Source organism: Centropristis striata, chromosome 13 (genome assembly GCF_030273125.1).
Source record: "Centropristis striata isolate RG_2023a ecotype Rhode Island chromosome 13, C.striata_1.0, whole genome shotgun sequence".
In the NCBI taxonomy this organism is placed as follows: Eukaryota; Metazoa; Chordata; class Actinopteri; order Perciformes; family Serranidae; genus Centropristis; species Centropristis striata.
This window is the reverse complement of record NC_081529.1, coordinates 16,429,611-16,456,129: the sequence shown is the minus strand read 5'-3', so window position 1 is coordinate 16,456,129 and position 26,519 is coordinate 16,429,611. Positions and strand designations below refer to the sequence as shown.

Here is a 26,519-nt window from a genome sequence, read left to right as displayed (position 1 = left end):
TGGCTTCAGTGATGTCTAAAATTAAAGCATTTCAAACCAAAACCTGCTTCAGTATTTGTTTTGAGGTCTAAAGAAATGAGCCTCAGATTACCGTTTGTGTTTATTTATATACAAACACCAGTATGCATGGCATGAAGAAAAATATACACATGATCATATACAACAGCTTGTGCATGGAAAAATACTATAAACTCACAATATCACGTTCTATGTTATTGCACTCGTACTGCACACAGATAAACAAAGAGCCACAAGAGAACATCAGCTGTTAGCTTCCTCCACAGAAAGTGGCTGAAGAATCTAAATCACACCTACAAAAGTATCTCAATAACAGTTCATTTACTTTTAGTGCACATCACAAGACTTTACTGGAAAAATATAAAAGGGGCATTGCCAAAGTTAATACAAATCCTAAAGGGATAGATTGGATTCTTTTAAGTGGAGTTATATGAGGCACTTTAACAAAGTCAGAGTTTAACCTACAGTAGATGGCTGTCGACACGTCCCCAGATTTAAAAAGCAGATTGGAGTACCAACACAGAAGCCAAGCAGTGTCTAGCTGTGGCCAGGGGCAGCAAGACAACAAAGAAATATGTGTCCGCTATATTTAGAATATTTTCACATTTTTACCTTGTCCTCAGACAACCCTTTCCAACTGGGCACTGAAGCCGTAAATTGATCTACAATCTAGTCAAAGCCACCAGATTACCCCACAAAACACAGGAGTTTCTGGTCTCCTGCTGACCCGACCGGCTAGTTTATTTGCTTTTTTGTGTGACTTTGGTGATTCCAAACGAACCCTTTAAAACACCAAAGTCACCCAATAACACAAACTAACAGGCGGAGGCAGCTGTAGAACGGCAACTCGTGTTCTGTGAGGTAAAATTACTGTTTTTGTCAACAGGATCTGGTCTGGGCTTTGACAAGAGCAGAGAACGACTAAAATTTTTACGCATGAACTTAAACAGGGATGCCTGACAGCAAGGCAAAGCAGTGAAAATAATATAAATATTGTGTACAGCAGTGTATTGTTTAGCTTCCGTGCCTGTTCTTCTTCAAACTGGCGGTCCTGACTACCCTCTATTGTAGGTAATACACTGACTATGAATAAGTACCTCAAACAAAACCACTTAGAAAAACTGTCTAAACTGTCCCTTTAACTGTACTGGAGATTTTATCAGGCTTTGATGGATTGTCATGTTCACGACATTTAAGACAACTGAATGCGGCTGACTTTAAGGACGGTATGAAAACTATTTTTGGGTGGGTAGCGAGATTGAATCTTGTATTTTGTTCACCACAATATTAAACATTTAAATTTATTTTTTAACCCTCCCCTTGACTTGGAATAAAATGGAACAGCCTTCACCCAATAGCTGGAGATAAAATATCAACAAACATAAAAACATGGCGAATATTCAAGCAATTTCTGACTTAATTTACTGTTATTTCTGCCAAATTAGTGAATTGGCCACTGTTATCTAAAATAAATCTGACATGGGAAGAATAAAATTAAATCTGGGATGAGAAAAAGTCAAAGCCTCTTCCCAAAAATGTTAGAAAAAAAGAAAAAAGACAATATCTAAGGGTTGGATTAAACTTTGGCCCGTTCGAAGGTCGAGAGAAAAGTGATCCTTCTAAATTGGACTTCACATAAAATAGTGGCAGAAATACTCGAAAGAAATAATTAAAAAGAGCATTAGAACTGAAACTGAACCCTTTTTCTTTTTACTCTTTTACCCGCTAATAATTTTCATAAAGTCCCTCAGTTTTACAGCGAACAAACAAAATACATCATCCTTATACTAAACTATGCATTTTGGACTCTACAGTTTCAGGTGTTATTGTAAAGTCTTTGGGTTTGAAAAGAAGAAAAACAAATTTAAAACAAAAAGCTTCTTTAAGACATCAACTGGCAAAAGTTGCAAGTATAAGATTAGAGAAATAGTGCATCTGACCTCTAAAGCACGGAGGACATCTTACAACTTTTACTAGACATTATATAAGCTGACAGACTTATCACTCATGGTGAATAATAAGTAGAACTGCAGCTCTGACCTACTTAAGATTATCCAGAAGCAAAAACTAACTAAAGAAAGTTACATTAAATTCATGATTAATTTTCCATATGACTTATCACACATAAATGTACTGTACATGTGCCCCAAAAGCCTCCCCGCTCATCAAATATCAAAATCTGCATTTTTTTTCTCCACACAAATAATATACACATAGCTTTAAAGGCAGTGACAAGTAGGAACTTAAATATATCATTGATGTAAACAAATAAAGTTAAATATTTAAAATGGCACACATACTTTCACAAAATGTCACATTCTAGGATGCATAGTTTTATGAAAATATAGGTGATCGCACACATACACACCCTCTAATCACACATACACAAAAAAGTGACGTTCACACTGAATGCAAGACACACACGCACACACGCACACGAGGGGCATTTTATGCCAGCGAACTATACTAAAACGCAGCACCTATGCGATGACATCAAACCTCTAACGTGCGCGTGTAAATTCCATTCACTTTCAATGGACAGACGAGCGTCACGCTGCGTGCCTGTACGCACGCCTATTCATCAGTCTTTATGCAGGCGACGCGGTTAAGGCATTTTAGTATAGTTCGCTGGCATAAAATGCCCCCCCCCACACACACACACACACAAACACAGTGCAATACAATGCTAGAATTAAAAAGCCACTGATGAGTAGTCCAGTAAATGCCTGTCAAGTGTCGTTCAAAAAAGTTGAAGTCCACACGTCTCCTCAAGAATGAGTGAAATGAACACAGGGTCTACTCGAAACAGAGTACCTGAAGGTTTCAGAAATTTAAGATGTTTCACGCTTAGAGGAAAACATTCTGGGCTTTTTCTGACAGACTACACATACCAAAAGGTCTTAAACTTGTAGTTTAAGAAAAATAGGTCTTCAAGAATTTAGTTGTAAAAGGACATTTTGTGCAAACTTTCAAAATAAGGGTGGGCAAATAAAAGGTCCATACCAATAGTACAATACTATTTAATATGCTAGAATATTAAAAAATATATATATTTAGTGTGTCCAAATATATACAGGTGCATCTCAATAAATTAGTATGTCATGGAAAAATCAATTTCCAGTAGTTCAAGTCAAATAGCCCCAACCAAGTATTGAGTGCATATCGATGGACATACTTTTCAGAGGCCAACATTTCCATATTAAACATACTTTTAAAAATTGTTTTTTTGTAATACTCAAATTTCTTGAGACACTGAATTTTAGGTCTTCATTAAACAAAAGCCATAATTATTATAATTAGAAGAAATTAAATAAACTTAGACATGAGATGTGTAATGGATCTATATAATGTTTTATTTCCACTTTTTTAATTGAATTACTGACATAAATAAACTTTTCTATGATATTCTAATTTATTGTTGACCTGTGGTCAAACGCAGTATCCTAAAAATACCCAGATGTCAAACTGCATCTGGCTGCATTTTGCTGTATGCAAGCAAACGTGCTTCTCTGGCTATTATGACCCACAATCTTCTGCACAGCATATATAACAAGTGGGTGAAAGTTCAAGGGGCACTGTTATGACGAAGTTGCATCTCCAAACTGTACAAATACAGTGCAGACTTTGTTCAGGCAGCTTCAGTACATACTAGAGGTAAAAAGAAAGATTTTGAACAAAGAAAAAGACTCCTGATAGACCTGTTCCATGCCAGACACTTTGACGTGTCATAGCAGGAAGAGCACAGGTGTAAATGATAATGTTAATGAGTGTATCATGTGTCAACATACCTTTGTCCATACAGTGCAACAGAATACATTTAAATACCTGCTTGGAGACTATAATGCTGGGTAAAGTTTGTTATAAGGTGGATTTTTTTCCATTCAGTTCCTGCAGATACTCTGTGACTCTTAATCACAATATTTAGAACGCTGTGTTCATACCACAGAAGGAGAAATTTTCACTTAAAATGACTTACTTGTCAAGGCGGAGTTAATAAGAACTACTAAGTCAAGTTTCGTCCCGTCCTGTTCAGGCTTGTAAATGAACTCAGGGACTTAATAGACAAGGTTACAGACGGGGCTTATGCTAGTTTAAGTCATCATAGATACTGGAAATAGAAGGTGCTGAGAGTTTGGGCCTCTTTTTTTTGGTGGATAAGCTGATATTACTCTGACAGCTGCTGCTGCTGCCGCCGCCTCCAGTCAGACTTCCTCCGCCTCCAGTCAGGCTTCCTACTACTACTCCTCCACCCCCTCCTCCTCCTCCTCCTCCTCCTCCACCACTCATCAAACCGAGAGACGTCCTCTTCTTTTTCTTGGGCCTCCTAGAATCTGAATGGTTGGTGCCTGTGAGAGAGACAGAAAAAATATCTATTTATTGTCTCTACATTAGATCAAAAAATGTCTTGAACACCACAGCTTAAAAACAATCCCAATCTAAGCTTAAAATAGCAATATTTCATCAAAATCACTTTATTCTAAATCTCGGTTAAAATTTTACCAAAAATAAACTGTTTACACTCGCCAGATCCAGCTATAAAACATTACAGTCAACATGACAAAAATTCTGTGAAACTTGAACTGAACTGTGGGTTGTTTACTAGAGCTATCCTGGACTAAAGAAATCTTAAATTAACGAACACTAATACACTTTTTTACTTTTGTTGACTAATTGATTAGTTGATCAACAGCTCTGTACAACAAGCAATCATGCAAAATACCACTTTAAATAGTGTGTGCACTAGTTATATGCTCATACATTACTTTGAAATATGCTATATAGCATGAAAAAAATAATAAAAAGTGACTAATCATCGGCCGACTAAAACCAAAATTAGTCAACTAATAAGCTAAGAGGGAACAGTCTCACTGTTTACACAGAGCAAGAGAGGTTGTTAAAATGTAAATAGTTTAATATGTATAGCATGTAGATTATTTTTCAATATTTTAACACCTGTGAGGACTTGGAAAAAAGATTTATACTGCACATAGACTTTAAAGAACAACAACCTGAATCTGCTTGGGGTTCAGGGGGTAAAGTGTAACGCATGTTACTTCCTTACTGGTTTTAGATGAGGCAGAGTCGGTGGGTGAAATATCCGGGGAGTCTTCCCACTGCAGCCGGCTCATCAGGGTTTGTGCATCTGGAATGTCGAAGCTGTCGCTCTCCACCACAGCGTCTGCATCTGGCAGCGACGGCCTGTTACATGAAACCCAGACAAAGATACTGTCTGGTTAGACTAGACTAGAGGATAAAGCTCACTGACCACACAGTGATCCAAATGTCTATTGCATATACTAAATGTAGTCGAGAAAGAAGTAAAGAGTCTGTAAGATTATTTTTTCTCTACAGATTCAGATTCAATGATCTGAACCTCTTTCAGTGCTGTACCTTGCCATCAGACTGCCCTGTTTACATTTACATGAAAGTTTCTTCACCAGATGCCTTGGACAAATACAGTAATTTACCCCACAGAACATGAGAGTTGCTGAGTTGCTGAAGCTTGGTGCCTTTGACGAAAGCTTTCAGCTCAGGGCTGTCTGATGTCAAGATAAAGCAGTAAAAATATTCTAAATATAGCATACACTTCAGCTGATATTGATTTTTTAGGAGGCTTAAATGTGTTTCACTGCTGCCCCTGTCCACAGCAGTACATTGCTTAGCTTCCATGTTTCTCTAAACTGGGGAGGTGCCGACCACCATCTACTGTAGGTAATACACTGAATATGAATAAGTACAACATACATGCCCACTTCAATAAGTGCAAACTATCACTAACAATTCTGCTGGAGGATATTCACAACTCTGCCTTTGTCAAAGAGCTGCGACCTGCAGAAAAGTATCAAAGTGTTCACAACACTGAGCAGCAGCAGTCCTTTTTTCCTAGCTCTGTCAACATGATCAGAAAACAGTCAACTGTATCAGCAAAGAGCTGCACCATGAGGGTCACAACACTCGTTCAGACATGACTTTTGTTAAGTACACTTGTGGGTGAGGGAGGGGAAGGGCACTCACGCGGAGGGCCCCAGGAGGAACACCCTGACGGCCCTCCTCTGTTCATCCGTGTGCTGGGGACATCGCTGAGACCTGGTGGGACACAAGGTGGCATTATACATCCCTGAGACAAGTTCACGCATCACCCTGCCTGCAAACATACAGCCACAGGGAGGGAGAGGGGTGGGAGGGACTGCTGCGGACACTATCAGTGACCAATCAGATTAAGCAGAGCAACGGTGAGGTGTTATGAAAGGTTAGAGGTTGGTCGCTGACAGGGTCCTCCAATGTCTACTTAAGAATATCTTTATCTTTGGTGTTTTTATTTGAGGAGAAAAAAAACAGGTCAATCAAGGGTCCAGAAAAAACTTTAAATGCAATGACGTGCCACTTGTGTACCCTTGTCCCAACATACATGATCATTTTCATAAATATGCACATGAAACTGATCATGCTTTAGGATATCACATGCAACAATGACTTGAAGAAATGTGGTTTAGTTTTCACAAAGGGGCACAAACATAAAGACACACAGACAGGATTGGATTAAATAACATGGTGACACCAACATAAGACCAGGTGTTACAATACCTTAACTATAAGGCATCATTCCACAAATCAGCACAACAAATCAGAAAAGTGTTCTTCCCACAGAGAAGATTCTTCACTAGTTTATCTATGTGTCAGTGGATTAATCAATAATTACCTGGTGCACATCTTCTTGGTGTGTTCAGAGATCACTCCACATTGCTGCAAAAAACAAGCACGAAGATAAACATCAGTTTAATTAAAAACAACACAGCATTTGTCCAGAGAAATACGACTCAGTATACTGGGCTACTCACCGTTGTTAAGAGAGATCTGACTTCATCAGGGCCTAGACTTTCATAACTGATGCCAGTATTATAGTTGTACTAAAATGAAAGACAGAGAGAACAACTGTCAAAACGTTGCACTGATTGACAATATAAGATGGAATAACTTTGAGGTCTTGAAGGCATGATAGACAAATAAATGTTTGTCACCTTGTAAGGATCAGAAGAACTGACACCGCCCCCGAGCTCACCTGGGAAAAGAAGCACAACTGTTGGCGTTCTTTATTTAAACCACATGCACCATTAAAACTATTAAAACATCATCAAAATTGGACTTTAAGTCAAAGTCAAAAAAGGTTTCCAACCACTCCAAGTGTATATACTATGGCCAAGTTTGGCTGAAAATTTGACTAATGTCACCCAACCAAATAATTAAAAAATAAATTCACCCAACTGCGTATTTTGCTGACTTTTGGTCCTGGATCAGTTCATCTAAAAAGGTGAACCCTTTTCTGGTAAAACCTGTCAACACTGAGAGCAGGTATATATTCTATTTCTTGTAACAGAGATAACTGCCTGCACTGAACACCTGATCTGTAAAATGAGACTGCTGGACCCAAACTTCCACAATACTCAAGAAGCTGTGCACCTGATAGACTCACCATTTTTATGTTTTAGAGATTTGGATCTTCTTGGGGAATTTTGATTCTGCACACAAAAAACAGTCAGATTAGATCACCTCATTAAACACATTAAAACATTATAACACTATAATACCATCTGCAAAAGGAAAAAATGCAAAAATACCTTATCTGACTTTCTCTTTTTGGCTGCGAGAGGGAAATAAGAAGTGTGTTTATTACGTGGAAGCAAATTTGAGTCTTACTTAATTAAATTTCCACCATAGTAGAAATTAAAGTTGAACCATTTTTGAATGCTTACCTTTTTTTTCTGCCCCGTACGACCAGTCGTTATCATTGAGGTCATCATTGTCTTCCTGATCACTCTCTGATTTGCTCATGTTATTATTGGTCGCCAGCCTGTTAAAAAGGTTAAAAAAAACAAAAAAACAATCAAAAAAATTGATGATAGCCATTTTGGATCAGTCCTGAATTACCTTTTTTTTTTAAACCGACCTTCGGTTGGCAATGCGACTGCTGTTGCGTCCCATGCCTAGGCATTTCTCCAAGTGCGGGGCGAAGCGAGAAGCTGCTATCAATCTTTTGCAGTTTGGACACTCACACTCTTTGTTTTTCCACTGATTGTACACTTGGCCGAATATGTCCACACCTGGCTGATCCACAATTTCTGGAAGATAAATAAAAAAAAAGGCACATACTGTCAGGAGACACCCCTAAAAAATGAGAAGACAAATGGGCCGAAAGTAGCTCGAAGACACTGCACTAACCGAACTCTTTCATGCTCTCTTGGTCCGTTTCATCCAAGAAGAAATAGCCCTGTTTCACAGCGCGATGCACCTCGAAACACAGGCCCAAACAGGCATCTTCCACCAGCTCAGAGTAGATGTCATGGACCAGGGCCTATAATATGGTGAATTAAAACCCAATTCAGAGTGAAGGCTTAATATAAATAGATGAAAGACATAACATCTGTCTGTGGATGACAATTAAAAGCTACATTTATTAAAAATGATATATATTCACTCACCTCCAGCCTGGTGTTGTCTGGGCCTGACAGGGGCATATCCTCCATTTTCATTTGAAAATCTGTGTGGGAAATCTTGATAGCAAGGTAATGAGATGCTGACCTGAGGATTTTGAACCAAAAACGAACAAACTTACAATCATGAGACAGTCAGCATAGTTAACAGGTAACAGATCAAAGAGGGAGACAAATCCAAACGGTCATCAAGGGTCCAGTTTATGAATCAAACTGATACTTAAAATACTTACTTTTAAAAGAGATGTTGACAGTTGTTGCAGATATCTCTTTCTTCTGTTGAAAATAAGAAAATATATAAATTAATAGATATGATAAGCCTTTATTGATAACTCAGAAACGAATACAGATTAAAAGTATGGCTTCAAAATATATATAATTGATGCAAACAGTAAACACGTCGCAAAAGACAGCAAAGTTGCACTTTTTAGAGCTAGTTGAAAGAAAGTAACAGGTGCTATTTATGCTTAGTTCATTGTGTTTACTCAAAGAATGCTGGAAATAATTTCCCTTTTTTTAAACCAAAAGCATCAGAAAAGCAGAACTTGTGTTATTTTGCAGCCCTAGCAAATAGAGAAAGTAAAAATATAAACTATACAAGAGCATTATAGCACTGTATAACATGGAATGGTATATGAAAACAGTATAGATAAAATACTATTCTATTCTATTCTATGATAGCTGTAGATTTATGGTGTTAGGCAGCATTTTTCATAGACTAAAAAATGCAGGACCAATACATGCACCCCACACATTACATGTAGATAGAGTAATAAGAATATTTGTTAATTAATACAGTGAAAGAAGACTGTAATTTACCCCAACGTTACATCCCAAGATAACTGAGGTAAAATGCGTCTTTATTTAGACTAATTATGACAAAACTACTACAAGTGTCAGGTACATGTAACAGGCAACAGAGTCAGCAAGTCAGTAATATATACACAGTGTACCCCAGATTGATATTTAGCCTAATATAAGTGTTGATAGTTGTTGTCTGTATTGATGCAGAATTATAACTGAAAAATTATAATAATTTCGTACACAATATAATAACAGGATCATACATTAACATCATAATGTCTGTCTCTGTGTGTAAGATTTATGGTGGTAAGCTATATTTTCCTAAACTAAGCAATGCAGGATAACATCAGTCCCATACACATGTAGATATAGTAATATGCGTGTTTTTAACCAATGGTGACACCTGTGTAACAAACACTTTAAATCTTCTACAATCTCCCATATTCAGCTCCATGCTTCACCTTAACTCATTAAATCCCTAAGCGACACATGCTCAACACCCTGGTGTGGTGATCATGTGACTTTGACAAGAAGTGACTTGTAGCTGTGACTGGAAACAGAAGTGTGAAAAAAAACAGCTAATTTCAAAAAGCTTATTAGGGCCACGGGGCAATCGCACCGAGCACTATTATACTGTGGATTTTTTCTTCTTCCTCTTAGGGACACAATTTCATCCCGCTACAAATTATATATCAAAACGTGCAGTTTGATCGGGATTGGTGTGCTATTACTTTTCTCTACGGAATACGATTTTTTTTTTTTTTGATTTATTACTATTTTGTTACTTAAAGAAAAATCTGAAAAATAATTTTGATGAATGTTGTGAAGATGCAAAGAAAAAGGCAAATTTATGTTTCTGTAAGCAGAAAAGGTGTCTAGTTTTTGACATTTTAAAATAAGAAATATAAACATAAATACTATAAACGCCCATTGCAACGTATATGTCACATCTCAGATCTTTGACATTTAGGGGTAGTATTTTTGAAAACACATCATAAATGTGTTCTATGTGGTTCACTTGGTCTGTGGTATATGATGATGATGTTTTAATTAAAAAAATTCTACCCCTAAATGTCAAAGCGTTTATGGTATTTATGTTTATGATATTTCTTATTTTAAAATAAATAAACTAGACACCTTTTCTGCTTACAGAAACACAAATTCGCCTTTTTCGTTGCATCTCCACAACATATATCAAAATTGTGATAGGATAGGATTATTATTTTGTTTATCTTTGATCAAATGTACTTAGATTAGAATTATAATTGTTAAATGGGTTTAAACGTAGCCTAGTAACAAAAGATAAGCTTTTTGAAATTAGCTACTTTTTCACATTTCTGTTTCCAGTCACACGCATATTTTGGAGATGTCACTTCTTGTCACAGTCAAATAGTCTTGCTAAGGGACTCAATGAGTAAAGGTGAAGCATAAAGCTGAATATGGGAGATTCTAGAACATTTAAAGTATTTGTTACACGTGTGTCACCATGGATTCTTACGGGTTAAATAATTAATACAGTGAAACTAGACTAACGCTATTAAAACGGCAACAACAGCTAACGGCTAGCTAACGTTCATAGGGAAAAAATAAATAAACGCAGGTAATGACAGTTGTAAGCAAACCAAACTGTTTTAACGTCGATTAACATTACTTTTTTTTAGCATTTGCTAGCAAGCTCTGCCCTAAATTAACTAGTCGGAGATGAAGCAGACGACTCTGCTGCATATTAATGTTAAATTCTCGGATACAATGTAGTGACGTTAACTGTTGTTTCTAATGTCACCAAAAGAAAACCGTTTCCTCTCACCCTGTCATGCCGAAAACTCAGCCTGAAACAGGCGGTTTACCCGAGAGAGGCAGCATCACCGCGTCGGTCCACATTAAAACACGCTAATAAAAAACCTGAAGCTTTGTTACATCCATCTCTTTTAACGCCAGTGAAACAAAATCCCTCCTTTGAGTTGTTTGTTGTCGCAGGTGTCGGTTAATTTAACGTTACACTGAAGAGGCCGCCAGTTAAGAAGCCAACGGAAAAATAAAACAATTAACTTCCGGTTCAGCCTTAAAAATAAAAGCATTGTTTACTTTATAATAACACTGCAGTAGCTGGCACTTTTGTTGTTGTTGTTGTTGTTGTTGTTGTTGTTGTTGTTTCCTTATTTAAATTGTAGACCTATTTCACTGCATCTATTTTGTTTTTTTTGTTTCCCTCTTGTCTCCCTCTGATTTGATTTGATTTGATTTGATTTGATTTGATTTGATATTATTGTGATTGTACAGAAAAATACAACAACATTCAACCGGGGGCATGAGTAACTCATCTTTACTTATTTTACTTTATTACACTCAACTTTAGAACATCTAAATTGTACTTTAGTACATCACTTGAAAAATGTTTGGGAATATAACTACTTGTTCCATCTTTATTTAGCTGTGCCTGTCAGGAGTCATGTGACGCAGCATCGGCCCTTTAGGCTATTTTATTTTTGAAGGAACACAAAGCGTGTTTCCGGGGTTGCTGACTGACTTGACGCGGTTTGGGGACGTTTACGTCCCTTTAAGACATTAATAATTGAACGTGAGATTTTCGCTCGGGATCTGTGTTCACATAGTCATGTCTGAGCGGTTGGATGAGGTCATTTGTAACAACAACATGCACTATTATGGCCAAAAGTATGTGGACAACCCAAAACTTCAGGAACTCCTATTTTGATAATATAATCGTTATAATACATTCTGTTTTGACATTTTATATCCTAAGAAGTCAAATTTAAGCACTTTTTAGCACCTTACATCTGAGGTAAATTACATATTTATATACAGTTCATACAGTATACTGGTTGTTTCACTTTTTCACCACATTAAATTAGATGTAATTGTGCTGGAAACAACCAAAATAACATTTTGTGATCTACAAATTTAAGGAAAACACATCCTCTATAACCTAAAATTCAACCAGTTTTAAGCACTATAATAAAAAAGGAACCATGTTATTCCTACTTTAGTGCATATAGGTTGCATATTAGTTATTTATGTATAACCCAACTTGTGGCCAGATCATGTTAATGTGGCTTTAAAAATTGTTGAAAGCACATTAGGACTGCAGCTCAGGATTATATTTAGTAAGGATTAAGTAGTCAATTATTTTTGTATATATTTAGTATTTTAGTAAATTTAGTTTATAAAATATCAGAAAATGTGAAAAATGGTCATTTTGAGTTCCCTAAGCAAAAGTTTGACTAATTCAAGCTGTTGTTTTGTCTGACTAACGGTCAAAGACCATTCAGTTTTTTAATCATTTAACAGAAAAAAACACAAATCCTAACATTTTAGAATTCAGAAGTGAATTTTGGTAATTTTGCTTGAAAATAATAACTATGTTTAGACAGCACCTACAAAACATGTTGCTTTACAATGACGCACAGCAAAGGAAACGACCAGATAAATAATGAATTAGTGAAACACACTGAGAACAAGTAAACACCCACACATTGCTATGCTGATCTACGCCTCGCCTGCTTGTGTAAGGCTAAAACAAAACACACCTAACTGTTAAAGATCATTTTTTATTTGCCCAAATACTTGAACTACAAGGACATAAGAACACCCTCAGCTATAGAAAACATCAACATTTTGTCAAATGATCAGCAGTACAAACTTGTAAAGCTTTGCCGTCTTAGATATCTCTATAAACCAACAGAAGGGAGAGAAGAAACGACTAAAAGAGGTGAATTAAACCAAAAACTCTCCCCCGTGAGTGAAAAACTCACTGGCTTCAGAAGTCACAGATGAGGGTTTGCCAAATTAAAGCACTAACAAAACAATAAGCACTCAATACAAAAACAGTATTTACAGGAAAAATTGCAATTTTTTTATACCCCAATTCATCTGGCAACTCAGCTCCCCAAATCCCTTTTATAAATCAATCCATATCAGCAATCACTTTTCTTATTCCAGCCCCAAATTATTTAAATAGTCCACGTTTGTTTTGTTTCAGACAGCGATGAAATTCATAAAGATCAAAAATCAGTCTGATTATTAACAGTTGCCATGTATTCTTCTGTCTGTGGACCCAAAAAGACAGTCATGGAAGTCTTGTCATCAGTCTGTCTTCAGGTAACTAATGACACAACATCGCAGAGCAGAAAAATTACTGAAAGAACTTTGGAAAAAAAAAATTAAAAGATTTAACAATATCTACATTCATGGTGTTGGTATGACGTCCCCACACAGGCACAAACATGCACGCTGCCGCAGTCTCATCATGGTATGCAACAAAACAGTAAAAACGGCACACATTAAAGCAAAGAAACACACTCACACCCTCATATATACACAGTTCTGTGCATGCATGCACACAAACTCACACTGAGGGACAGATTTACATTAAGTGCACACTTTTTTGGGATTAAGCATCAGACTAAGACCCATATGGATTACAGTCAATACCTTTGAAAATAAAAATAGATGAAAACCATTCATCCACAAAATGATTCGAGATGGATCAGAACACAACTGCTCACAATTAATATTAACAATTCATATAAACCGCAAACGTAAAAAACAACGGTACAGAGAAGAAACTGTATGACGTATTCTTTAAAAACACAGAGTAAGATCGGGCTCTACATGAGGAAAACAAGTGTTATCCCTTCGATGAAGAGCTGCTCTGCTCACACAATAAACACTGTTTATTACGGTCAGGCCAGAATGGACTGAGCCAAACAGAATTGTTTCAGACTGATGGATTAATGTGTAAAACAATGACAAGGAGTCCTACAGCAACTATATAAGATATTCACCTTCTTGAAACTTTTTTTGTTGTTTTGCATCTCTGAAGTATTATCAGGCTTTTTTGACACTCCTCAGGAAAACCAATCTTCACAAATGGATCAAAATTGAGTTGTGAGATAAAATAATTAATTGCATACGTATTGAGTGGGCAGACAAATTTGTTTTTATATATTCAACTGAGATCATAAAAGTCTGCATCTTGCAGCACCAACGGCTTGTTTTGTATCATTATTAACTACATCATAGATAAGTGAAAATGCATTTTACTGAAAACTACCTTTCAAAAGGGATTCATGGATTTACAAGAATATTTTCAAGGCACAGAATAGCCTGCAGTATAAGGTCAATCGCTAAGAAATAAATGTAAAGAATATGGCACAGCTGTTAATCTGCTTAAAGCAGGCTGTGTTAGTGCAAGAAACGCATTCATCAAATAGTAAATTTGTGGAATCTGCTGCTAACAGCCACTTTAAACCTTCGATTGGACAGAAAGGAACCGTACAGGAGGAAATGCAGATGAAGACAAATCCTCCTGAAGGGTGAAAAAACATGTAATCAATTGTTGTTTTTAACTCACTTACTTTAGATACATCTGCAGAGATTTGTTTTTCCTGTGACATTATGGGAAAAGTGGGTTTTTTTGTTAAAATGTCAGCCACACTTGTTTTTGGTCACTTTCTCTTATTTTAGCAAGTACATATTTACTTAAATAGAAAGAGTACACTTCTCTTGAGTATCAAAGCATCCTCTGTTGGTTCAGAGTTGTAAAACAATAAAAAATGGAAAAAAAGTCAGAATAGGGGGTGAACACTTTATACAGGCTCTGGCATATTTTAAATGAGAACATGGGTAGGTAACAGGTTCTGAAAAATGTTCCAGCAACATAAAGACATTCATAATGGCTTGATTTTTTTCCTGAAAAAATACCACCTCTTTAAGAACCAAATGATAAAATCTACATCATAAATTGAGAATAGAGAACAACACAACAATGTTCTGGAAAAAAAAAAATTAAAGGAAACATTCTGAAGAGTGCAATATTTCGGTACCCTACACCCCCCCTCCCCTCCCTCTCCTCACAATCCACCGCACTACAATGTTCTTTGGCTCTATGAAGCCTGTTCACAACCCATGCCAGCTGTCTTCAGCCAACTACCAGAATAATAAAATAAACCTTCGATATTAAAACTCTAACCTTAAACAATTGAACCTATGAGTCAAGATTGAAACCATAAATGTTCATGACATCACCAGACCAGTGGGATGCTGTTTTTGGCATAATGTCAGCGGCCTGTGCCGTGAGATGACGTCACGCTGGGAGGGAGTGAGAACGTATTTTGGACGCGAGGGCAGGGTCCCTCCATGAGTAGATCACCGAAACGCAGCAACATAAAGTGGGTGAGTGTGAAGTGGATGAGGCGATGCGGGGGCTCCCTCTGGTGGTGGGAGGAGAGCAGGGTTGGCACAGTGGCAGAGCTCCCTTGACTCTTGGCTCAGCTCAGCGCTGCTCAGTTTGTCTCGCGAGAAGACGTCGTCGGTTCGTTTCAGTCCGAATCAGAGTCTGATGACCCCTGTGAATTTGATTCGCTGCTGCTGTCCTCAGACTTGTTTTCCTTGTCTTCTGCCTCATCGTCATCATCCTCGTCGTCGTCATCATCATCCTCGTCGTCTTCCTCATCATCCTCCTTCTGTTAAAACAATGCAAAATAGATTTTAATCAAACCAAATTGTGGGACTAATAAAAGGAAATCTCAATCTTGATTTATTGTGATTGTGTAAACCCTGCATATGCGATGAAGTTGGATTTAAGTGCTAAGAATAAAGTTTTCATCAACTCACATCCTCATCGTCATCATCCTCCTCCTCGTCGTCGCTGGATGAGTCTCCCTCAGAGGAAGCCTTCTCCCGCTCATCCTCGTCGTCCTCCTCCTCCTCCGTGTCCTGTGGGAATTGAGATGTTCAGAGAAATCACTACAGCTGGTAGAGGTGGGGGAAATCGATGCAGCATAGTATCATGATATTTTGCGTGGCAATATTATAAAGATTCATGGCCTCCAAGTATCGATATTTAGCGTTCCGTCTTCTGTCAGTATTTTCAACGTTTTTGTTTTTTTCCGGAGGCTGTAGCTTGCTCACTTTTAGGAGTATATTGGAGATACTGGTATCTAAGGAATATATAGGCACAATGCATCAGGATATCGTACAGGGAAGTACAAGTTGTCGAAATAACGCTGCAAATTTAGGCTATTTTTTAATGTTTCATGCTGATTTTCAAAGTGCTCATGTGACCTCTGACGTCATGCTATCTCAATAAGAATAGGCTCTCTGGGTTCCCACAAGTCTCCTCTTTACATACATGGCTGCCTCCCAATTCAGAATGTGCCAAGAAAATAACAAAACCCATTACTTTCTTCATTTGAAAAGACTTGAGGCCATACAACATGGTGGAAAAAGACTGAAGTGAGATTAATAGACCGAGAATTTTCACTTACTTGACCAAACAATTTTTGATTGAATTTAACTTTGTGGAAACAAAACGCAGTTAAACCACAATATATTGTAATGCAATAATATTGTGTCGTTACTCAAGTATCGGGATAAAATGGTATCATGGGGCTTCTGCTCAGAGGTGGAAAAAGTATTCAGATCTCTTACTTAAGTAAAAGTACTAATACTACACTGTGAAATTACTCCACTACAAGTAAAAGTCCTGCATTCAAAATGTACTTAAGTGAAAGTACAAAAGTATCAGCATCAAAATGTACTTAAAGTATCAAAGTAAAAGTACTCGTTATGCAGAATGGAGCCGCTCAGATTATTTTATATATTCCAAATATTATATTAGATTATTATTAATGATGCATTTATGTATACAGCGTTTTAATTTTCTCAAGGTAGGGCTCATATTGACTACTTAATATTCTGTTATGAGGTTTATTTTAAAAATTGTCTAATCACCTAAATTTAGTGTTTTTTTTATGTTAAACCTCAACCTGTAAAGTAACTAAAGCTGTCGGCTAAATGTAGTGGAGTAAAAAGTACAATATTTGCCTCAAAATGTAGTGAAGTAGAAGTATAAAGTGACATAAAATGGAAATACTCAAGTAAAGTACAAGTACCTCAAAATTGTACTTCAGTACAGTACTTGAGTAAAAGTACTTAGTTACTTTCCACCACTGCTTCTGCTGATTCCCACCTCTAACAGCTGGTTCATGAGTCAAGGAGAGTCTGCACTTACAGATTTTTTGGCCTTTGCCTTTGGGCCCCCTGGCTTGGCTGTGGTTCTCCTTTTCTGAAACATCAAAAAGATAAACACAGGGTTCATACAACTTTTAAGGGTGACATTTAAGCATGAAATTCTTACTTTAAATGCAATAGAGAAAAATAAAGTTTAAAAAAACTTATTTATACCCAAACCTTTTCATTTTACCAGCTTTTTACATTAACCTCCATCTTAAAATCAAACATTGTCCTAATCTTGGAAACATAATAGTTAAATGTAAGCATTTTCCAAACTTTCTAGACTTTGTATGAACCTTATTAAGAGTTTTGTACATGCCGTTGAAAGATATTAGGACACTTTAAACATGGAGCACACTTTGTGATCCAGTTTGTGGCAAAACTTACTTGTGAGTTGTACTCTTTGTACGTGTTCCTCTCTTGTGAAGACAAGCTCTGTAAAATAATAAACAGTGCATGTTAGATAAGTCAAGTGCCCAACGTGTCTTGAAAAACCCTCCCCGTCCTCACAAACAACCACTTCTTACAGCGAGCCACTGTTCCAGCTGGACTTTGTACTGCCTCTGCTTCTCCTCTGCAATCTTCTTGTAGCGGTCCTTGTCCTTCAGTGGTAACCTCTGCCAGCGGCTGCCGATCTCAGTCATTCGCTCTTTCATCGGGAGGTGATTCAGCTCTCCGTTGGACAGCATCTCCTGAGAGAACTTCTGATATCCATTTCTAGACGGACAAAAGCAAGAGAAAAACAAAAAAAGTAAGTTTTTTTTTTTTTTAAATAGGAGAAACACAACAGGCAGCAGAAGGGTCGGATGTGTCGGACGTACGATGGCGGTTTCTTCGGTTCACCCTCAAACTTCATCTTCTTCCCTGAGGCGATGGCAGCAGCAGGTGAGCGCATCTCACACAGGTCTCTCTGTGAAGGAGAGGAAAGTGACCTGTGAGATCTCACTGCTCCTTTAAACAAATACTGTGGAGCTCGGCTGTGAACCGACACTAACCTCGTATCTTTTCTGGTCCTCTGCTGCCTTTTTGATCCACATGATTTTCTCCTTTTTCTCCATGGTGCTCCAGGTTGCTTCCATTGCTTTCTGAGCCTTTGGCCGGTCACTCTATGAAACACAGGTTTACATCAAATACATGTGTGGAGAGTTGTTTGTATATTTTACAGCAATTTGAAAGTTAGAGAATCATACAGCTCTCTTTCATTAACAATAGCAGTATAACTGTGTCCTTTTCTATATATATAATATAAATATATATAATAGTAATTACATTTTTAATTTAAAAAATATAGATGGATGGATGGATACACACACACGTATATTGACTGAATATGTTTATATTTATTTATTCATATATTTATTGAGTCACTTATTCATTTCAGGATTTATTTCAGTCATATTTATTCATCTCACATATTTATTTCCTTAGTTGAGTATTAATTAAAAATCTGTTTAAATGGCCTTCCATATCATATAGATGAGTAAATAGATATAGGTGCATTTAAAGCTCTAATGCCTTCTTTTATTTCTTATATTTACTTCACTTTCATTGTAGCTAAGGTTTGATGTCGGAGGCTAAGAAACGACAGAAAGTAAAAAACATGTACACAACTACCTCTGTCTTTTTTGGACATACCTGTAAAGAATCAGCTATTAAACCAGTGTTTATAGTGTAATGGGCTAAAACAAAACCACCAGTTTGTAGTCTTGTTGAAGTCAGTGATGCATACCTTAAATCTGGCCAGGTAGTCTCCGATGACACTCTGCTGCCAGATGTCCTGTGCAGTCTTGGGCGGGTCGGGCAGACTGCGATCCTCCTTCTCCTTCTTCACGGACTCTGCCTTCAGGACTGTTTCTAGGCGTTTATACTTTTCCTAAATGACACCAAGATCATTAGAAATACAAAAAGTGTTAGAACTCAACTCAAACTTTATTTATGAAGCACATTTAAAACAACCAGGGTTGACCAAAGTGCTGTACAGATATCGTAATTGCAGTAAATAAGGTAAAAACTAAAATACATAAACACAATACAATAAAATAGAATGAAAATAAAGTAGAATAAAATTAATTAAAATGTAATTTTTTTTTTGCCAGATGTCCACTTAAACTTGATGCCAGGGAGAAAAAGTGTGTTTTTAGGGAGCATTTAAAAACCTAAAGATCCTGCAGATGGGATGTGACAGGGCAGGTTATTCCAGAGCCACAAAGGCACGGTCACCTTTGGTTTTGAGACTAGTTTCAGGGGTGGCCAGTAGCAGCTGATTGGAGGATCTCAGTATTATGGCAGGTATGTGGATTTGAAGGAGCTCAGTCAAATACTGGGGGGCTAGGCCATTAAGAGCTTTAAAAACAAACAATACAATTTTAAAATCTATTCTAAAAGCAACCGTGAGTCAGTGCAGCGAAGCTAGGACGGTGATATGTGGTCACGTTTGCGTGTGCCAGTAAGGAGACAGGCAGCTGCATTTTGTACCAGTTGCAGGCAGGGCAAAAGGGCCAACGTAAAATTAATTACAGTAATCCAAATTGAAAAACAAAATGTACATATTTGGATGTTTTGCCTCCACTCGACTCCATTCTCCATACATTTGTTTTACAGTTTAATGTAACGTTACCTTCTTCTTGTCCGGCAGCTCGTTCCACATGCGAGCCAGGAGTCTCGTGAGCTCACTGTCAGAAAGGTCCGGCCGCTCCTGCTGCAGCTTTGGGCGCTTCTCCTCAGAGAAGATGAACATGGCTGAAATCGGCCTTTTGGGTTTTTCTGGATTGGCCTTTAGATTATGGAGAAAGGGAATATGAGAGAAGGATATTTCAATATCTATATAGCTATTTAAATTTATTTGGATAAAAGCAAAAATACTGGAAGTTTCAGTATTCATGAAGCTTTTTAAGAGTAAATACAAGCACTTTCAAGGTACACCAATTTCAAATATTAAAAGATTTTTGGTTTATATTATAAATTGTGCAAATGAGACCTGTGTATGTTGAAAATTAAGCATTTTTCAGGGAGTATCTTAAAATTCGGTCATATTCCTAAACTTCAAAAACTTAATGGTTAACATTTAGCATTTTTCCAAACATTTCAAAACACTGTGCAAACTCTACAAATGTTAAGACAGGACTTACCTTTGCTTTAGAGGCCTTCTTTTTGGCAGCAGGACTGTTGGCTCCACCCTTCTTAAAACCCATTTTATCCTCAGACAAAACCCGCTGCTGCTCCTCCTCTGATAAAGACTACAGATCCCAAAAAATAATAATAAAAAAAACAGGTTAAAAAAATTAAAACATGACAAATTTGTGCAGTAAAAAGTTGAATAGCACACAAATGAGAACAGAAATAACAACACCACAAACTGGGAGTAGAAAGCAAAATTAAGACTTACACTGAGAAATCTGTTCATCTCGATTTCGAACTCTTTCTTCCTCTGAAAAAAATAAGTGACATTTTTAGACAAAACTGAAGTACTCTTCTTGTTTTTTTTTTTTTTAAATTTAATTATCTGACTTAGTTCCAGACTCACCTGTTCACAGCGTCTCTGGTAAGCGTCCTTCTCACCCTGTTTCAGCAGCTTCCACCGCTGGCTGCACATCACCATACGCTCTGTGCTGGGAACATCTTTCATGCTGGACATCAGCTCCGCGCAGAACATCGAGTAGCCATTTCTGAAACCGTATGACACGTCATATTCACATAACTCGCTAACAGGCCGGCATCTTACAGATATGTCAACAACAGTGTGTGTGCAGCGGTGACTCACGGAGGGGGTTTGTCAGGTCGGCCGTCAGATTTGTCCTTCAGGTGTCTCTCAGCCTTAGTCAGGGTGGACTTGACGATGTCTCCCTGTGTCATGTTTAACTCTGGGTGCTGCTGGATGTACTCACGCATCGTCTCCTGGAATATCGTAAAAACACATCAGCATCACACTTCATAATTCTACCACAACTGCCTCTATGAATGAACAACATATCACACACCGACGGACCCTTACCTCGTATAGCTTCTGCTGCTCCAGGGACTTGGCGATCCATTTGAGTCTCTTCTTGTCAGACAGCTGTGTCCACTGCTTGCCAAGACTGTCCTTAATGTCTTTGGTGGTCGCCTGATGTCACATATGGAAAGTTAACATCTGTCACATGGTATACTTCATTTTACTGCATATACTGCATTTTCTGGGCAGAAATTTGCAACCTTCTATGTGGATGACCAACCATTGTTGATGGTAAATGTCAACGACAGAAGCAGTAAACTGTGTTGTGTGCTATACTGACTGAAAAAGTTTGGAAGAGGCTGAATTTGTTCTTTCTGCATCTAGTGTTCTTTTTGTCATAGAAAGCTATTGTTAGCCATTTTGCTGAGTTACTTTTTAGCGGAATATGGATGATAATATGGACGATTATGAGTTGTTGCAGTCTTGTTTCATGCTGGTATGAACTACGAAGCCTCTACATTTTAATTTTATCATCTCCATAAATATAGACACAAATCTAGCCCATAGCTTGTGTGCATTGCATCCTGGGACATGTAGTCACTGCTGACAGGCTCCATGCAGAACCACCTTTCTCTATCACACTTTATTACTTTAGTAGACTACATTTACCTTCATCACTGATTGGAGATCCATATAAAACATGGTGAATTTTTCCTTGAACTTACATCTGGGCGTGTCTTGAGGACTGCCTTCTTTTCATGGTTGTACCACAGCTGTTGGGGGGTCTTGGGCTTCTCTGGCACATTTGAACCCTTCTTGGTCATGCTCTCCATAAGGTCTGGGTGCAGTTCTCTTCATTAACAAAACAGTTAAGCACAATCATTATCTTTGCAGGTGCAGACCCCAATATTGATAGCGGATGAGACCTGTTTAAATGATGAATAATAATAATACGTAAGCTTACCTAAACTTCATCATGCTGTGCACAAATGTTTCTTTGTCTCTTAAGAAGTCCTCAACGTACTTTTTCTGTAGCCGTGCAAAGAAAACAACATTTCTGTTAGAGGTTAATGAGTTCAGAAACAGTTGTCTTTCTTTCAGCTGCAGCTCAGATGCTTCTTTTCTGACCTTCTTTTTGTCAGGCAGCTCTCTGTACTTCTTGGAGAGGATCTTAGTTAGGTCTAGGTTGCTCATCTCAGGGTGCAACTTTGCGTATTTGGCCCTCTTTTCCATGAAGAAGCGGAAGTATGGAGTCAAGGGCTTCTTGGGAAAATCTGGGTGTTTCTGTAGATCAAGAGGGGAGGAATTTTAAGTGAACAGTTTGACGATTTTATCTATGAATGCTACTTGTTCGTAGTTGAGTTGAAATGTATGTTTAACCCACCTTTATCTTTTTGCCCTTGTAAGGGTTCTTGATGTATTCTTGGGCATCAAATATCAGCTCTGTTAGAGTCCGGAATTTACGAATCTGTGGTAAAGACAGACAAAAAAGTATTAAAAAATACACTTGAGACCCAACATATAAGTACAAGGAATTCAAATTGAAACTTCTACTGACTCACCTCTTTAGAGACCTCCTGCCACTTCTGCTTACACATCTCTGCTGTGTAGGAGTTGAAGGCCACCTTCTGCCAGTCGAGGTGGGACTCTGATGTTTTGTATTTAGTCAGGTCCTTCTGGGGCAGAGCCATTTTCATGGCCTCCAGCAGTTTTAAAAGGTCATCCTGAGCCCACACTGTGTTGACACAAAAACAATTAAAAAAAAAGGAAATGGGAAAGGTGGGACACTTCGTTAATATGGAACAAAAACAGAATGCATCAAATTCAGCATTCAGAGTTTATAGTAAAAAAAAAAAAATGTTTATCAGTTTGAACATTTATTTAAATTTAGATTGAGAAGGATTAGCAAATCAATGCATTTTTTTTAAATTTACATTTTTCACTGCATCCCAAATCCATTGGAATCAGGGTTAAAACTATGACAAATTATGATTACCCTGAAAAAATGATATTCATATGATGACTTTAACATATGTAATACACCCTGATATTGTGGTTTCAGTGAATCAATCATATATTCTGGTATGTTTTTAAAAAATCAAGTTCTCACTGTGTTGTAATATAAATAGTCATAATTGGAGTTATACAGTGATAATGGGAGTGTTAGGAGTAATTAATAAATGATCATACATGTCAAAACCCCACCTTGGTCTTGGGTGGTTGCCTCCATTTCCCCATTCATTTGTGAGTGTACTGTCTTGTATCTACAAAAGCAAAAAAAGTAAATAAAAAAATCAAGTTATCAAACACTTTAATAAAGAAAAACATCAAAATCCGCAATACGTAGCGTCATACGAATAACCGTATTCAAAAATAGCAAATTTTATTATATTGTTATTTTAATGTGTTTATTATTCATAAAAAGGTTATTTCTCTGTGGTATAAAAGTAAAAACTCCGATGATCTCAAGTGGTGGAATTTAAATTTGCTTCGACATAATGGTTTATGTTCATTACACCGCCCCTTAAACGTTTACGCTACATGGTGAGACATAGGCTATTGCTTGTGACGGCTTCAAATCTCAAATAACACTGCGGAGGGCTTCAACTAGCTACGACAACAGGAGTCTCCGTCGAGCAAATATCTCCAGCCAGAATTGAAAACGTATTAGTGCTGTCCTTTTCACTTCACAACCAAAGTATCGTGAACACACAAGGAGCGACCATTTTCTCGCCCCGTCGGCTCGGTAATGGAGGATTTTCTGTGGGAACGAAGGTTGGGGAGGATCCACGGAAGGAGGAAGCGAATGGACGTGGACGGACAGGCAGCTGTAGGCGACCAGCTGACCACGGACGGGGGATCTGCTTTCGGTCTCCGACATGGGGGAATGGTTGCTTGGAAGCACTGCAGCCAAATGCGCCACTCGGTAGAGGCGCCTCATCACCGATGGACGCGGATCTAGCTCCGCCATGCAACCCTATAATCTTCTCTTCAAATGTTAACCAATACTGGAGCGAGGAAACCAATATAATATACGTTTACAGTTATTAAAAGTGTCTAAAGAGTATTTACAGATCGAATTATTCGGGTTTGGGGCGTTTTACGTTGAGATTTTAGAGCAAAACTCAGTGCATTCTTCAGCGAGGCGTAGCCGAGCTGTGCTCCAATGATGGCGGATGCTTGTTGTTCATCGTGTCCTTGATGGCCCCAGTTCACTGTCGTGTTCACGGCGTGACCCAGCCTCATTAAAACCATCGATATCCCCATTTATGTAACGAAACAACAGCTATAACCTACATCTGGAGCCGTTTTAACGTCAAATATTTTTTTAATTTTCACAAAAATAACGGATGATTTTTAAAAATACGGAGATGAAGCATTGCGGCCAAGGACAACCTGGTACGCAAAATGAAGCTGAAATTAGACTTTTAACCTATACATTTACAGTCAACCCTTTAAAATGTAATTTTTAATACAAAACATTAAGCTTGTCTGCAGTTAACACGAATCAACCGTTTCCTAAGGGTAAACATTTTAAACGTTACTATTTACAACAAATCAATTTAAACAGTTACTTAACGGTTATAATTTGTAGCTCATTTAAATGTTTTATACACTTAACCGTGATTTGTGAAAGATTGTAACAAATTATGATACTGTGAGATTCATCTCACGCTGGTGGCTTGGAAGGACTCGCGGAGGCGCAGGAAGAAAGAAGAAAATGGAAAATATTTTTTAACGGTCAAACGTTACAGCCTCGAGCTTACTTTTCAAAAGAGTTCGTATTAGAGGTCGCTCCTAACGGCTTCGGCTACATTATTATGCGGTTACACTTGAGCTACATTAGACGTTAAAAGCTCGAAGGAAACACGTTAACATCCGAGGCTTCACTGGCTCCAGGTCCGCCATGCTTCAGCTCTGCTCTACAAGGAAACCTACCGTGACAAGGTCCAATGGCGCACTGCAAACACTCAAATACGGAGCTTAAAACTAAACCCAGGGCGTTGCAGACTCGCTTCCCTCGATCCAAAAAGCGCATAAGCGAGAACAAGAAGGCGGGTTCTCCCGAGCTCGGTCGTCGGTGGTTCTGGGCTAGTCACTGAGAGAGAGAGGGGGTGAGAGAGGGCGAGTCTCTGCACGGTGAGATATTAAACCGAGATCCCTGATGGCTAACCGAGAGAGGCGGCTGGCTGTTCCGCCAACAGCCGCATGGAGGTCTCGGCGCGGAAACCACCGTTAATTCCCCCACGCAAATATCCCGCTGAAACCACAAATAGTCGAGTTTCGATGACGGGTGTTAGCACAAAACAGTCGCTGGGTTTAATTTTGAGTAAATAACACATTTACCTCCGGGTCTTACATGCAGTTTCTTCCCCGCCGTAGAGGACAAGAAATCCGGCTATGGCCGACCTCGTCTGTACCGCCACAGCGGTCCGTTTATTTCGCTACTACAAAGAGGCTACCGACCGAGTCGCTTTTTACGTACACAAAGTAAACCAATAACGGTATATATTCTTCGTTTCCGACGCTTATTCTGGTTTGTTTATCGCGCAGTTACACCTTATTATGAAACCGAGCGGCGGTTTTGTTGGCTTACCTGTCTCTCGGCGTCGTTGTGGAGGAAGAAGGGGAGGGTTGAACGACAGCCAGCACTGCGCCGTCGGTCCTGGGCTCCAGTCCCCGCAGAGATGGTCCTTCCCCCCCGCCTCCATCTCACTCTCCGTCCCCCTCCACTCAACACGCAGCAGCTCCTCTCTCTCCATCCAACCATTTCGCTACGCGGAGACATCCATTTTTCCCCCAACCTCGCACCGTTGTTTCTGAACCCAACCGAGCGATTATTTTTCACTCCCGTAGGCCGACCATGTTTGATTGTCGGCCGAAGTTTGCACCCGCAATATTTTATCAGGGGAAGTTTCATGAAAGTTGTGCCACTGGTTATCTTATTTAAATGCAACCAGTTCATCTCTCACACACCCCTAATTTAATATAATTAACATTAAAATAAATTTTCTTTTTTTTTTAAAAGTTTATAATTTTCACTTAAACTTCAAATTTCCACTTTAAAGAAAACTATCTAACAGGTCTACAAGGCAGCCTCAATCCATTTTCATATTGCCCGATTCCTCTCTTTTGGCTAATAGTAAGAGGCTGTTTGACAGCTTCATTTTGGCCCAGCATGCTGTTTCTTTTCAACTCCACCTTGTGTGTTTGTGGGCGGAACCCCCGGCCGTCCAATCCAG

At 38.3% G+C, this 26,519-nt stretch overlaps 2 protein-coding genes across 11 annotated transcripts; both read right to left on the bottom strand.

Annotated features, from left to right (window-relative positions):
• Nucleotides 1-87: 87 nt before the first annotated feature.
• atxn7l3a (ataxin 7 like 3a) lies at nucleotides 88-11,338 on the bottom strand. Its single transcript, XM_059347911.1, has 14 exons — nucleotides 11,119-11,338; nucleotides 8,741-8,783; nucleotides 8,496-8,595; nucleotides 8,236-8,368; nucleotides 7,964-8,135; nucleotides 7,770-7,867; nucleotides 7,635-7,657; nucleotides 7,490-7,535; nucleotides 7,038-7,078; nucleotides 6,858-6,926; nucleotides 6,719-6,762; nucleotides 6,034-6,105; nucleotides 5,081-5,217; nucleotides 88-4,364 (listed from the first exon to the last, which is right to left on the bottom strand). The coding sequence occupies exons 3-14, from the start codon at nucleotides 8,544-8,546 to the stop codon at nucleotides 4,105-4,107; spliced, it is 1,146 nt and encodes a 381-aa protein (XP_059203894.1). The 5' UTR covers nucleotides 8,547-8,595; nucleotides 8,741-8,783; nucleotides 11,119-11,338; the 3' UTR covers nucleotides 88-4,104.
• Nucleotides 11,339-12,863: 1,525 nt separating this feature from the next.
• On the bottom strand, nucleotides 12,864-25,960 carry ubtf (upstream binding transcription factor). 10 transcript variants are annotated; one of them, XM_059347201.1, is made up of 21 exons: nucleotides 25,874-25,960; nucleotides 23,482-23,540; nucleotides 22,839-23,011; nucleotides 22,661-22,744; nucleotides 22,405-22,560; nucleotides 22,241-22,305; nucleotides 22,002-22,128; nucleotides 21,337-21,447; nucleotides 21,106-21,239; nucleotides 20,869-21,010; nucleotides 20,731-20,772; nucleotides 20,474-20,581; nucleotides 19,963-20,118; nucleotides 19,075-19,218; nucleotides 18,341-18,451; nucleotides 18,167-18,255; nucleotides 17,873-18,062; nucleotides 17,733-17,780; nucleotides 17,344-17,397; nucleotides 15,945-16,046; nucleotides 12,864-15,793 (listed from the first exon to the last, which is right to left on the bottom strand). In XM_059347201.1, the coding sequence occupies exons 2-21, from the start codon at nucleotides 23,516-23,518 to the stop codon at nucleotides 15,650-15,652; spliced, it is 2,217 nt and encodes a 738-aa protein (XP_059203184.1). In that variant the 5' UTR covers nucleotides 23,519-23,540; nucleotides 25,874-25,960; the 3' UTR covers nucleotides 12,864-15,649. The 10 variants fall into 10 exon arrangements, with proteins under 10 accessions (XP_059203184.1, XP_059203179.1, XP_059203180.1 ...); XM_059347196.1 differs by having other exon boundaries at nucleotides 23,467-23,540; nucleotides 25,874-25,930; XM_059347197.1 differs by lacking the exon at nucleotides 25,874-25,960 and adding an exon at nucleotides 25,624-25,840 and having other exon boundaries at nucleotides 23,467-23,540.
• Between the last annotated feature and the right edge of the window lie 559 nt (nucleotides 25,961-26,519).

Bases quoted from the DNA above. Each gene is read 5' to 3' on its own strand.
- ubtf (XM_059347196.1), bottom strand. From the start codon at position 23,518: ATGAATGGGGAAATGGAGGCAACCACCCAAGACCAAGGTGGGGTTTTG. The intron at 22,306-22,404 runs GTCAGAAAAGAA...GCACGGCTACAG, and splicing joins AGCTGCCTGACAAAAAGAAG to AAAAAGTACGTTGAGGACTT. The intron at 18,452-19,074 runs GTATGCATCACT...TGTGTTTCATAG, and splicing joins ACTACCTGGCCAGATTTAAG to AGTGACCGGCCAAAGGCTCA.
- atxn7l3a (XM_059347911.1), bottom strand. From the start codon at position 8,546: ATGAAAATGGAGGATATGCCCCTGTCAGGCCCAGACAACACCAGGCTG. The intron at 7,536-7,634 runs GTATTTTTGCAT...TTTTGTGTGCAG, and splicing joins AAAAGAGAAAGTCAGATAAG to AATCAAAATTCCCCAAGAAG. The intron at 6,927-7,037 runs GTGACAAACATT...CTTTCATTTTAG, and splicing joins GTTCTTCTGATCCTTACAAG to TACAACTATAATACTGGCAT.